The sequence below is a fragment of the Crocodylus porosus genome, unplaced genomic scaffold, assembly GCF_001723895.1.
Source record: "Crocodylus porosus isolate Cpor-Errol unplaced genomic scaffold, CroPor_comp1, whole genome shotgun sequence".
NCBI classification, from domain to species: domain Eukaryota; kingdom Metazoa; phylum Chordata; order Crocodylia; family Crocodylidae; genus Crocodylus; species Crocodylus porosus.
Window position 1 is genome coordinate 46,101,895 of NW_017728943.1, and position 14,205 is coordinate 46,116,099.

Sequence of the window (14,205 nt, forward strand, 5' to 3'; positions counted from 1 at the left end):
AGCAGGGGTCCAATGTTGCCCTTGCTTTTCCTCCAGCTCCCCACATATCTGAAAAATCTGACTTTTTATTGTCCTTGATGCTCGAAGCTAGTTGGAGTTCAGTTGCAGCCTTGGCTTTCCTGGTTTGCTCCCTGCAGGACCGGACCAGTGCAGAATAATCCTCCTTAGAGGCGAATCCCATCCTCCATCCTTTGTAGGCTTTTCTTTTTAGCCTCAGGAAGTCTGCTAGATCCCTGGAGAGCTGGGGGGGTTGCTGTGTCCTCTCACTGCCTTTCCTCCGAGATGGAATAGAATTAGCTTGTGCATTGAGGATTGCTCCCTTGAGGAGCAACCGCCCTTCTTGAACTCGTCTCTCCCTGGGGTCACGGTCCCTTAGGGCCTGACTGACAAACCTCCTGAGCTTGTTAAAGTCAGCTTTCCTGAAGTCAAGAACTTCTGTGTTGCTGACTGACTTGCCAGCTTTACAGCAGATGGTGAAGGTGATCAACTCATGATCACTGTCACCCAGCTTCCCATCAATCACTAGGTCGCCGATTATGTCATCCCAGGTAGCCAGTGCCAGGTCATAGAATCATAGAAAATTAGGGTTGGAAGGGACCTCAGGAGATCATCTAATCCAACCCCATGCTCAAAGCAGGACCATCCCCAACTATATCACTTAAGCCAGGGCTTTGTTGAATCAGGATTTAAAAAACTCCAAGGATTGAGATTCCACCACTTCTCTAGGTAACCCGTTTCAGTGTTTCACCACCCTCCTAGTCAGAAATTTTTTCCTAATATCCAACATAAACTTCTCTTGCTACATCTTCAGACCACTTCTCCTTGTTCTGTCATCTGTCACCATTGAGACTAATCTAGCTCCATCCTCTTTTCAACCACCTTCAGGTAGTTAAAAGTTGTTATCAAATCCCCTCTCAGTCTTCTCCCTTGAGCAGCGCTTTGCCTCTCGTTGGCCCACAGACTTCTTGAGTCAGATAGAGGTCATCCACGCACAAGAGGAAGCTTTGCGACCGCTCGGATTTTGCTGAGTGATCCTCCAACGAGATGTCTGGCTAATTGAAGTCACCCATGACAACCATGGTCCTGGAGCATGCGGCCTCAGCCAGTTGCTGGTCAAGCTCTTGACTTTGGGTGGGAGGTCTGTAGCAGACTCCCACCGTTGTGTTCCCTGTGCCATGTTCCCCATGGATTTTAACCCAGAGGGTCTCCAGTCATCCACCCTAGTTGCCAATATCAGCTTGCAGGAACGCGTAGCTTTCCTTAACATAGAGAGCCCCTTTTATCTACATGATCTCTTCTGTACAGGGTATAGCCATCAATACCCGTGGTGCAGTCATGGGTGGAGTCCCACCAGGTCTCTGTTATCCCTATGACACTATAATTATCTGCATTGAGCAGGAGGACGAGCTTCTCCTGCTTGTTCCCCAAGCTCCTGGCATTTGTGTACAGGCAGGCAAGTATCCCCTTGCAGGCTCTTGCCTTGCCCACAGATTGTACCAGGGCTGGGGCAGGGGTGGGCTCCCTTAAATGCCCTGGCCTGCTGGCTTTGCAAGGGTTGCCCAGCAGGCCAGCAGTGGCAGTAGTCCCCCCATCCCCCAGCGGGCTTAGTTTAAAGTCCGGTGGAGCAGGTCAGCCAATCTGGCTGAGAAGAGCCTCCTTCCCAGGGGAGAGAGGTGGAGACCATCTCTTTCCAGCAGCTCACTGCCTCTCTCGCCAAAGAGCAGGGTGTGGTCATGGAAGTCAAAGCCTTCCTGATGACACCAGTGCCACAGTCTCTGGTTAACTACATGGATCCTCCTCTCCCTCCTCAGCCCATACCCTGAGACTGGGAGGATCAATGAGAACACCACCTGTACCCCCAGAACCTTTAGCCCCGCTCCCAAATCCCTGTAGCGCCTCATGACCTGGCTGGGAGCGCTCCGAGCCATGTCATTGGTGCCCACATGAATAAGGAGCAGAGGATAGTGGTCTGCGGGCTGGAGGAGCTTAGGGATCCTCTCCACAATGTCCCGGATATGGGCCCCTGGGAAGCAGCAGACTTACCAGGCTAAGGGGTCGGGGTGGAAGATTACCCCCCCAGGATGGAGTCTCCCACAAAAAATGCTTTACGTTTCGTCTTGGGGAGAGCAAGGGTGGTAGCTGCAGTTGAGCCTGTGTTGCCTGGGGGAGCTGGAAACTCAGCAGGCTCTGCTGGAGCAGCAAGAGGTGCATACCTGTTGCTAAGCTCCAGCGGGGCAGCCCTTAGGGCCCTTGACCACCTTGGTGCATGCCCCTAGCTGGACAGAGTGGGAGGTCCTGGAGTCCTCCTTTGTCCTGGAGGGAGACTGCGGTCTACCCTCCAGCTCCTGAAGGAGAAGGGCCTGGCAGTAGGAGTCAATCTCTTGCTCACAGACCCTGATGGCACGCAGTCTCTGGACTGCGGCCTGGAGCTCCTCCAGCTGGCGCGCCAGAGACCCCAAAAGGGAGCGGACCCCACAAGGGGAGGTGGCCATGCTCCCGGGCCCCAGAGCCTGAAAAAGCAACAGGCAGCCCCCACAGCCGAGAGCCAGGGGCTCCGCCTGCTTGGAGTCCAGAACCATGGGCTCCGTCTGGGTGGCCATCTCTGAGGTGCCGGGGGGAAGAGGGGGCCGCAGAATCCGAAGGGACCCAAGGGGTACGGCAAATGCCCATCTGTGTCATACCTCTGGTAGGCTGGCTACGGCTGGGACTATATCCACCCTGGGGGGTTCGCAGGCAGGGTCTCAGGCCCTCCCGCGCACCCTCCTGCACGAACTCCGCACTAACTCACACATCAGCAGACAAGTGTGCCTGGTTGCACAGCCTGTTCGCGCAGCTCCGGCTGCCTGGCTCCCTGGGAGGCTGGGCGAAGTAGGGGCCTGGGTGGGGCTTAACCTGGCCCGGCTCCACTCAGCCACCTCCTCCCACTCACTCAGGAGTTAACCCCCTCCCACCACGGGCCCCGCTTGCCTCCGGCTGTGCTGGGGGTCAGCAGGGGACTCCGTGGCTGCTGGGGGGGTGTTTGGGGGCCTTCAGGAGAGCGGAGGCACAGCAGGCTTTCACCCGCGTGTCTCTCGCTACTCCGGAGCCGAACTGGGGCTGATATGACAAAACTACTATCACGCTCAACAATATTATATCACTTAACATGTTAGCGTCCACCCATCTCTAATCCATTTTACAGTTTGGCCTTTAGGGCAAGGATCATTTTTTTGTTCTGTGTGTATACAGCACCTACCACAATGGGGTCCTTGTCTATGACCAGGGCTCCCAGGTTCTAGAGTAATACAAACTACTGGTCTCAATAAAAAAGCATGAAGTCCAGTTAATTGTTCTGGTCTTGCATATGGCTCTTCTTACAGAACCACAATAAGACATGCTGGCAGTTTCCCACTTATTTCTTGTGCCGAATTTAGACACTTCAGTGTAATCTCTACTTAAAATTTACCATTATAAAATATGTATTTTCATAATAAAAAAAATACATAATTTTATAGATACCACAGGGAACAGAAAGTTTGTCTCAGAAATTAATTAAAGAATTATTCCACCCAAACACAAAAACTGAAGTATCCAATTCAAGGCACTATTTCTCATATATAAGTTTTATTTGTATCATAGGTACCTTATTGTAGCAGAGCACTAGGGTGCTCGCTACTAGTAATAGTAATAAGGACAGCTGCCAATCAACAGGGCAGCACAGGTGAGGGTTGCCAGGGCAACTAATGTGGGTCAGCTGGCTAGAAGGGGGCAGGGCCTGGCCTTTATAAGCAACCAGGCTGAGGCCAGAGCCAGTTCCTTTCTGGCAGCCTGAGGTGCAGGAGCTCTCCAGAAGAGCCCAGCAGAGCAGAGATGAGCAGTGCAGCCTGAGCACCTAAGGGGATGCAGCATGGTGAGGGCAGAGAGAATCCTGGCAGAGATGCCTTTGCAAGAGGGCCAGTTTGGGCCTGGATCATTATGTTATAGCCGGTAGGCCTATTCTGAGTTAGAGCCGGTTGGCTAGTAGTTTGCTTTGCGGTAGGGCTGTTTGTGTGAATACCGGAGGACCGGGTGAGGCTGTAGGGGTGCGAGGAGGCCTCACAGGAGCTCCCCAATAATTCAGGGGTTCCTGGTGCCCAGTAAGGGCACAGCAAGCGGTGCCAGGGCGGCACAGTGATTGGTGCCGGAGCTGGCACTATGGGTGAGCGCCAGAGAGAGGCGTGACGTTGTGGGGTGTTGTGACCCCGGCCCTGTAAGGGGGCAGTATTCTGCCCAGTGGGGTATACAACCCAGAAGAAGGGTCAGGGGCCAGACACAGCTACGGGCCACCTGAGCCCCAAGCACGGGAAGCGCATGAGCTAGGCCCGAGAAGGCAGGTCTGGGGGCCAGGTGAGGCTAAGGCCACCTGAGCCCCAACCATGGGAAGCCCCGAGTGCGGGCAAGAAGTGCGGCATAGGCCCCAGGGAGGGCAGGCACATGGGAACAGGAAGTCTGGGCGAGCGTGCGGTAAGAGTCCGGGAGAGAGGCTGGCACATGAGAACAAGCCGGGCAGGCAGGTTAAAATAAGAGGCTCCAGGGTGAGCGACTAGCACCCTACTGACACTAAGTCCCGGAGAAGGGCGAGCGCACGGTAGAAGTCCCGGAGAGGGGCAGGCGCGCAAAAGTAAGCCTGGAGAGGGGCGGACATGCGGATAGGGGCCTGACTGATAGGAGCGCGACAGAGCCGAGCGCGCGACTAGAGGCCCGGAAAGGGCGAGAGGGAGACAGAAGCCTGGGAGGGGCGAGTATATTGGGCGCGCGTACGAAGAAACCCCAGAGAGAGGGAGTGCGCGTATCGAGAGACCCCAGGTGGGGGCGAGCATATGACACGAGAAAGTCCGGTACAGCTGCGAGGCTTGGGGCGTGCTAAAGGGGAGGTTGGAGGCACGCATAGCCCTTAAGGCTGGGGTGCACCGAGTCGCCCCATACGGAATGGGGGATAGTTCCAGCATAACACCGTGTACTAGGGGATCAAAGGCAGCCTCTCATATAGAACCAGATATCATCAAAGACGTGGCGGGTGAGATAAGAGGGTGCTGGATTGCCTACTTGGCATGGTAGGAGGGCGCTAGAGGGATCACGGCTGCCCCTGCGCCCCACCCCATGACACTTATCTATTCTGTTTCTTTTTGGCCAATTTAGAAAAGATGTACACAAATAGGTATCTCAGGTTTATAAGCTACATTGCAGAGTATTAAAAAGACTCACGGCCAAAAAAAATAAACTTTTAATTAAGATTTAAACCTGTTTAAGAGGTTTCTCTCTTTTTTTAATAGTCTACCGAAGTACTGCAATACCATGCACAGAAGCCATATATGCACACACCCTGATAAAATCTTATACCAGGGTGGGCAAAATACGGCCTGTGAGGCCATTCTATCCAGCCCATGGGGCCCCTAAACAAATTTTGAAAATTATACTGCATCTCTCATTGGTTCCTGTCAAAAATGCCAGGAACTAGGGGCAGTAGGACCCAGAGGAATCCTCAGCAGGTTCCTGCAACAGCAGGACTCACCCGGTCCTGCTCCACTAGCCAGGAGCCCCAGCAGGGGCTTCTGACCTGGGACCATGTGGCTGCCCTGGTGCAGGAAACTCAGGTAAGGGAGGGGGGACAAAGGGCAGGGAAGGAGCTGGTGCAGGGAGTGGGGAAAAGCACCCCTCCCCTACCCCATAGCCAGTGCTCCCTGCTGCAGCTGCTCGCAGCCCATGTAGGACTGTCCGGTGCAGGAGGCACAGGCTGCAAGTGACTGCAGCACGGGGTGCAGGCCTGGCTCCACAGACCCCTGCCAGCCTGCGCCCTGCTCTGGGCCATGCTGGTCCCAAGACACTGGGACATTGGTCCTAAGATGTTGACTGGGGGCGGGGCATCTTTCAAGGGGCAGGGCATCTGTCAAGGGGCAGGGCTACCCATGTGGCCCTCGACAGCTTGCCAAAACTGGGTAAGCGGCCCTCCACCCGAAACAATTGCCCACCCCTGTCTTACACCTTTCCCAAGATGCTAAAAGGTATATTTGAGGGCAGTATATATAGCAGAATAAGATTACCATTCAAAAGACTTTATAAGCATTACATTTAAAACACTTGGTCTAGTCAGGTACAAAAAAGGTTGCCAGCACAAATTAGCATACTGAAGAATAGTTCCCGTTTAGACACTATAAGTACAGTCTCCATGGTTTAGTGTTCTGCTGCATCCATAAGAAGTAATTTGAATGACCTATTTGGTTACATTTGCCTGCTGCTGCTGGATTGGCTGAAGTGTGAGTGACAGATTTTTTTGTTTGTTTGTTTGTTTCCTTATACAAAAACCTCAATACTTACTTCTATGCACTTACATTTAAAATTGGCATGGAATGATATACTACTTTCACTTACACAAATACATGCACCTCCAACTTGCAAGCTACTAGTAATTTGGAGCAAAGTAATAGCACGCAGTCAGAATGGCAACTCAGCATAGAAGCCTATTATATGAGAAGTGATAACAGGAAATGACCTCTTGCCTAAGCAACTTCTGTAGACTATGGATGACTGGATAGAGCAAATAATAATCTACACTTTATATATCCATTATACTTTAAGTCCTTCCCTCGTTTCTACCATAGTCTGTTTCACAATACATTTATTGAAAAATTTTAGGCCAAATATTTTAGGTTGATATCTTCAGAAAATACAGTATTTTAGCTACTGACATTGTGTGGTGCATGTGTCCTCTTATTTCTTAGTTTTATGTCCATCTTTTGAATTGTAATGCTCCTCCTGCAAGTTCTGCACTGGTAGAAAAGCTTGGCTGGGTTCAGAGATCAACTCTTCACATGATACAATTATCAGTTATTACTCATTGGGGGGGTGGGGAATGAAAATGCTGGGATGATTCTCTTAAATTCTCTAAAGTATTTAAAACGGTACCAGCATTCCCTTCAAGCAATATAAATGAGAGCACAAATTGCTTCAGAAGTTAATAACAGAACTCCAAAACTAACATTTTCCCCAAAGTCAACACATTATCAGACATTTGTAACATTTAAACACTGCATGTGTACATGCTGGCAATCCCAGTTAAAGTTTCTAGGTACTATCACAATTAACATCTATATAAAAAAAGAAAGTCTATTTTACCACTAGGATAATTATATACCAATTATAAAAAGGATCTCTAATTTAAAAAAAACATGCAATACTTAACTGTCCAACTATGGACTGAAAACTGGAAATGCCAACTGGACGGATGCCTGTGTACATTAATACAGGCCTCTTGCTGTATTTTTAGTACTGGAAATATTATACTGTAGTAAAGCAGAACTGGTATGCTGCTTGCTGCCTTACCATTCTGAAACAAACACCTAAAAAAGAATTAAAAGAAAAATAAGTCTGACTCAATTGAAAGAATGAACACTACTCCTCACAGCTTTACTCAATTTTTGTTTCAGTTAACCATGCAACAGAGATTTGCTATGCTCTTTTACTGTGGAACTTTTCAAAGTGATTATACCCAATTATTACACTTCTAAAACATAAAAAAAAAAAAAACTTAGTGGTCAGTAAGGGGGGGAAGGGAAGGAAGAGGAGGGCAGAAATACATACATACATACATATATCTGTGTGCATGTGAGTGTGTACACATACCTATACATATAAAACACACCCCCTAAAGACTTAGTTTGACACATGCACACACACGTGTGTGTGTCTGTGTGTGTGTGTGTGTGTGTGTGTGTGTGTGTGTGTGTGTGTGTGTGTGTGTGTGTGTAAGGTCTCTCTCTATATATATATAGACCCTAAAGACTTCATTTGAGCAAATAAGAAAAATTACTTACCTATAATTCTATCATTCAATTTCTCTGATAACATCCTTTTACAAGATTCTTATTCTAAAAGCGTGGTCTACAATTAAAAGTTCTTCTGGTAGATAATCATTTTTTGCATAAATGATGCATTCCCTGGCAGCTGGGGGGACACTGCAGCAGTGGGAGCGGGGCAGTGGGAGCGTGGCAGCAGTAAGCGGCGGTGCTCTTGCAGATGCCGCCAGCGCTGTTGGACAGCGGGAGGATGGGGGGTAGTGAGCAGCAACTGCCTGCGGGCACCGCCGACAGTGTCAGCAGCACCTTTTTGTAGGGGGTGCACTGCCACACTCCAGGGGTGTACCCCCTATGCATCACCCTGGATTTTTTGCATTCCTTACAGATATAGCTACACTGACAAACTCCCTAAAATAAAACATAGTTAGACCAGCAAAAATATTCCTTTTGCCTAGAACAGAGTATTCCACTAGGGAAAGTGCGTAAAGCTATACTGACAAAAGGATGCTTTCACTGGTATGAACTACATCCCGACCAAGAGGCTTTGCTGGGTTAGTTATCCCAGCAAACCATCTGAAGCATAGACAAGTCCCTAGCTTTATTCTATAAGTATAAACTCAGAACTCCACTACAACTTCAAGTTTTAATTCTTGTTTAAAACAGAACAAAAAATCATGTCAAATACCCTGAATTAGCTTTTGTTTTGAGGAACCCTGCTTCCAGTGCAACTGAAAAAATACCCAAGTGGAATATTCAGAATTCATACAAAGGTATTTGCTCCCCCTCTGGCCCTCTTCTACTGTCTTCAAGAATCAAAAAAATCATAGAAGATAAGAGCGTTTCATCTTCTCCTGCTAAGGAAATAATAGCTGGAGTCTAAATAAAACTATCTTTACAGCAGTGCCCCAGGGTGCTCCATATTAGTACTGTTAGGTGTGCACACAGAAATCCATAATGTCAAAAACATTCTGACCTGTTGTAATCTTTCTGTGTCATTAGCAATAGAAGAATTGCTCTACTATTTTTCTACAGTCCAAAAAAAATAAGCAGAAGCTAAGAGCTGACATGTTCTAAGGGGTGATTTCAGCCTAACAAGGGGGTTCTCGTATTTAAAAAGTTTGAAAACCACTGCAAAATATCACCAGGGTCAAGTATGAAATATGCGATCTATTAAAAATATATTTTCTACATTATTTTATCACCTCCATAAAGCACTCCCAATGAAAAGGGCAGGTAATTATTTATATGAGATTATTACATAAGTAGACTATGTGGAGTACCTTATTTGCATGACTTATTAGAAAACCACAGAAACCCTGTTTGAACAGACAGTCTCCACCTCCACAACGTAACTGCTTAAAACCTTACATATACAGGATACACAAGGGATTTTTTAAACAGGGAAAAAGAATGCATTTGTATTCATCATTTCCATGAAAATAATGCTGAGGACTATTCCCAATATTAAGGCCAATACTGGGTTAGGCACTGTCTAGTAAAAGCAATGTTTGTCTTCAGCTATCACCAAATAGGTATTTTTAATTCTTTTCATGCCATTCACATGGATATGACTTAGCAGCTTCCCATCGCATCATTCAGCCAAACGTTACCAAAAATACTCAACGTTGGTATATACTGAGGTGCTCAGTCTCCAACCCATGGGCCAAATATAGCCCATGGAGCCACTGCTGCAGGGCTCCCCGCAGGTCAGGAAATTAATACTGTCACACCACTCCTGCTGCCAGGTTTCGATACCCCGGCCCCCCATAGAGCCAGATGGGGGCTGGGCCATGTCTCCTTTCCCCCAACACAGCTCAATCAGGGCCAGACCATACTCCTTTCCCCCACCATGCAGCTGAATCAGGGCTGAGCCATGCCCCCTTCCCCCACATGGCTGGATCAGATCTGCACTGCTGTCCCCCCACCCACATGTAGCCATATAGGGCCCCACAGCACCCACCCTGGGTAGCAGATCAGGGCCACTGGTGAGATGCAGCCCACAGACAGACCAGGCACTAACCATCCAGTCCACTGGGGAAAAAGGTTGGGCATCACTAGTGTATACAGATATATTTCTATGGAAGGTATTGGTGTCACATCCCGAGGGTTCAAATTACACTTTGACTCTTGCAGGAGTCTGCAAAAACAATTGGGCTGCCCATCATGATGCCCTGATAAAATCGGAGGCCCCTCCCCAGGTTCTGATTTGCAAGTTACAGGGGGGCTGCCATCTATTATGAGGGGGCTCAGCCCCCACCCCCTCTGTAATCGAAACCCTGCACATCCCTTTTTATTGGTGGCAAGTCTAATGCGTGTTTTTCCAAATAATGGGGTTTCTTGTTTGTGAAGAATATAAGCAGAAGCTGTTGTTTTTCTGTTGTGTTTTTTTCTTCAGGAAATTTTGATCCAGGTTTCTCCTACAGATCCAAGTAACATTTAGAGACTGTGATAGGGCACTTGGTGCACCTGTCACTTGAAGATGAGAGGCTGCCTGAGGAGCAGCCTGAAGGTCTGGCTGAGGCTAATGAAAGAGTCACTTGACTAAGGAGCCAAGCTTGAGCCACATAAGCTCAGGGCCTGAGCTGGTCAAGCAGCCTAGCCCTGGGAGCCACAAGGAGTGGATCTCCTGCCTTAACAGCTGAGCTGGGGAAAGCAGCACCAAGCCCAAGAACAGAAGCAAGTGAACCCACTGCCTGGACAAGGGTGACAGAGTGGAGGGCCAGGGGGCCCAAAGCCCAGCTAGTGAAGATAGCAGAGCCCGCGAGGGGTGAAGCAGGCCTTAGAATGGACAGGGGCAATGGTCTTAGAGGGCTGGTGACAAACAGCTCTGGTGGTTGTGGAAGGGATTGAAGGGAAGGTCTCAACTGGTAGAGTAAGAAGGAGACCAGAAGAATAAAAGGCCTGGGGCCCAGAGGCAGAGAGCCTAAGCCCATTGAGGGGCAGAGCATGGGGGCCACAGCAGGCCTTGGAAGAGATAGATCTGGGACCCAGAGATAGAGAGAAAGTGAACATAAGCCTAGGAAGGACTAGGTACTTGGGAAAGGGTCCAGTGCGGGAGAGGAGAACTAGGAGGGTCCAGTGCCCATTAGGGACTAGGGTGTGTCGAGAAAAGCTCCAGTGTCTGGGGTCTGTCAGAAAGCAGAGTTATCTTACCCACTCATGCCTCACAGGTGATCTGCTATTGATGAGGATGGAGCCCATGAAACTAGCCCTTTGGCAATGACCATGGGCATCTGTGGTCCTACGAGCAAGACCAGGGTCAGGAAGCCCTCCTTTGATCAGAAATTAATAACATCAAGGCATGGTAGGTAAGTAAAAGGGAGCGGCCCCCAAGGGGAGTCAGGTTGGCAAGGGCTGAGCAGCCACGAGGGGCATCATGACCACCCCTGGGATGGGCACTTACTACAGATGCATATTCCAAAACTCTGAGTAAGCAGGCAGCCCTTCCTCACTAACACTTGTGTTATTCTTTCCATACAACATAAATACACAGGGGGCCTAGCACTCAGCAACTGGCTTATGAAAAGGCTAATTTCATTAAAGCAGCGAATGTCCACAGTTTGTCCAGCACTGTTGCAGACATGCTCCTACCATTTAAACCCACAAGAGAAGTCCACCTGCTTTAGACCTCAGGTAATGCAAACCTCCACAATATTTTCCACAGGCTTTGGGGTGGGGGGGTGGGCATAAAATAACCTAATTGTAAAGCGCATCCAGCTGTTTGGTGCCTTCCGCAGACAGTCCCAGGCCTTGCTGCTGACAGCTGTGAACAAAGTGTGCCCCATGATGTACCAACATGGGCCTCCTGACTTGAGGCACTTTTAATTACCCTTGGGTCATATATACAAGTGCTCCAGGAATTGTAGGAGGTGGTGGCAGTGCTTTAATTAGAGTGGCTTCAAGAGCCTCTCTAATTAAAGTGCCCAGAGCATCTCCATGTATCAGCATCCCCACACTGAATAATGGTAGTGGAAACACTTTATCTAAAGTTTGTCTAACAAGCTTTATGCCTTTTCTGCCGCCATTTCTCAGTGGGTGGGCACAGATGCACAAGACACTGGAGTCTGCTGGAGTAGGATCATTACTACACTCCAGCAGACTTGTTCCAACGCCCTGTAATTATGGTGTGTCAGAGCAGCCTCTTTGCACTGTACAGATGCCCCATGTTACCAGCCCTAGGCAGCCATGATGGAGGTAGCAACTTCAGGAAGCAGAATGGCTTGCCCCCCCCTTTTTTTTTTACACCAACAGCGTAAAACAGGCAAAACACCTGGTCTACAGCCCATCCGCAGGAAAGGCACAGGCTGTTTGTTTTGGGCTTCTTTTATCTTGTTCAAGACCAAATCAGTCCCAGATCCCATGGGCAAAGTCCAACAGTCAAGCTCCAAAATTTGACTGAGCACAACTCAGTCCTCCAGTCTGCATCATTCTACCAGGAAGCAAATATCTTTCCTCCCACATCTAAGGCTTCAGATACTCCCCAAACCCAGGCAGCAAGATGCAAATTAAAGGGGAGCTTGACCCCCACATAAGAGACAAGAGCCCGCCTGTAACATTTAAAAGTCATAACCTGGTTTGGGGGGAGATGGGTTCTGATAGGATTCCCCCTTCCAATGAAGGAGTTTAATTTTTGTTGCAGACCCCCCCTCAAGGTCAAAGTGTACACCCTGCCAGGCAGGCATCCTAGTGCAAGCCCCAGGCCTGGAGGTCTTGCAGCTCAGGTGCTCCCCCATCTCCCTTGATCTTAGCCACAAGGTCAGCAGCAGAAGCACAACTACAAGTATTATGACCCAGCAGTGTGACACAGGGTCGCGGGAACGGCATTAAAGCTTCCTGGGCAGGCAAAAAAACACCCCTGTCTGGCCGTGGCGGGTCTCTAACACGTGATGTTGCTGGCAGCCAAAGGACGCGGCGGCGCCAGCCCCGGAGGGAAGAGGGGAGGAACAGGTTCAGACTCGCTCCTACAGGCCCCGCCCCCTCCAGGGCCGGGCTCGCAACCCTACACATGCGCACTAGCTTGTGTACCCCCCCCCGCACGGCACCGCCGCCATGTTTATAGCTCTGCTGAGCCGCTGCTGCGGTAGTTACTTTCCCCCTCCCTTTTTTCCCCGTAGCCCCGCACCTACCCTGCACTCGACCAAACACCTCGTAATCCACCGACTTGAAGACTCCGGCAGCCTTGGCGAGGCCCGACATGGCGGGGAGGCTGTAGGCGGCCGTGCGAATGGCAGGGCGCGGGATTCGCGCTTGGCAGGGGCCCGAACGGCGAGCCGCAAGGATCAAGCTTCGCAGGAAAGCGGCCGCCTGCCAGGCGTAGCCTGCGCGCCAGGGGCCCGACCACCCAGGGTGCGCCCCCCGGGACCCTGGGATGCGCATGCGCCGTGAGGGCGCTCAGAGCTGGCACGGCCCTGGTGTTGGGAGAGGGCTGGCAGCTCTATACCCCCTGCAGGGGAAAACCTGGGCCAGGACTCCCAAGAGGAAAATCCTATTAGAGGGGGAGGCTAGGATATGCTTCCCGCACCCCAAAACTCTTGCCCCTAGCTCCGTGTAACAGCCCCCCCATGAAGTCTCTCCCACCCAAAGCAGGAGTGGTGCCTGAGCAGGGACTTGAGTTAGGAGTCAATCTCTTTTTACTTGCTTCCCTTGAGGAGGATGGAGCAGAAGTCCTCCAGTGAGGTAAAAGACTTAGGTAGGGCCTGGTGTCCTTGCTGTTTGGGTGGTTGATATTAGAGGGGAAGATTTTGCCCCTCGCATGCCATCTCACTGCCCCCTCATGTATTGGCTTGTTTGTAATCACACCACTCATGCCATTTTCCCCGCTAGTGTTCAAATGGTAGCCCTGTGACAGCCCCTGCTAATGAGGTGGGCAGTGTCAGGAAGCATCTTATCATGTGTTTTTAACAGGTGCTACCACGCAGGGAGCTATCATCAGGCTTCTAGCCAGAAGCTCAGTGATTCATAAGCCTTAGAGTTGTTGCCTTCTGGCATGTGACTGTAGACGTCAGTGTCTGCCAGGTCAGCTTCGCAGGAGAAAATTGGTGCTGCAGGGCCTGGCAGTGTTGTTAGTGCAGTTTGTTCAATTAACACTGTACCTGCCAACCTGTGAGTGAAGTCACAAGCGTTGTGCGGGCAGTCTGAGTCTTACAAGTGACTCAAACAACTCTTTCAGCTCAGACATCAAAGGCAGGTTACCATGCAGCAAGTCAGCCAGCCCTGACAGTTTACACCCCAGGGTACTCAAGAAGCTGGCAAGCATATAGCTCAGCCCCTGGCACAGATCTTTGAGAGCTCCTGGCGCTCTGGTGAAGTGCACAAAGATTGGAAGAGGGCTAATGTGGTGCCTATCTTCAAGAAAGGGAGGAAAGTAGATCCAGCAAACTACAGGCCCATCAGC

At 50.0% G+C, this 14,205-nt stretch overlaps 1 protein-coding gene across 5 annotated transcripts in view; it reads right to left on the reverse strand.

Moving 5' to 3' along the window:
* The window catches only part of ACYP2 (acylphosphatase 2), a 124,456-nt gene extending 111,356 nt beyond the window's left edge, over nt 1-13,100 (reverse strand). For 3 of the 5 annotated variants that reach the window (XR_002103555.1, XM_019549299.1, XM_019549298.1), the window contains exons 1-2: nt 12,938-13,100; nt 7,339-7,355 (exon numbers count right to left, since the gene is read on the reverse strand). Coding sequence is in view for 4 of the 5 variants with exons in the window: in XM_019549299.1 (XP_019404844.1) it covers nt 7,339-7,355; nt 12,938-13,007 (87 nt within the window). In the remaining variant the exon portion in view is untranslated. Of the gene's footprint in view, nt 1-7,197; nt 7,356-12,937 lie in introns of all 5 variants that reach the window. The other 2 variants (XM_019549300.1, XM_019549297.1) reach the window with 2 other exon arrangements.
* Between the last annotated feature and the right edge of the window lie 1,105 nt (nt 13,101-14,205).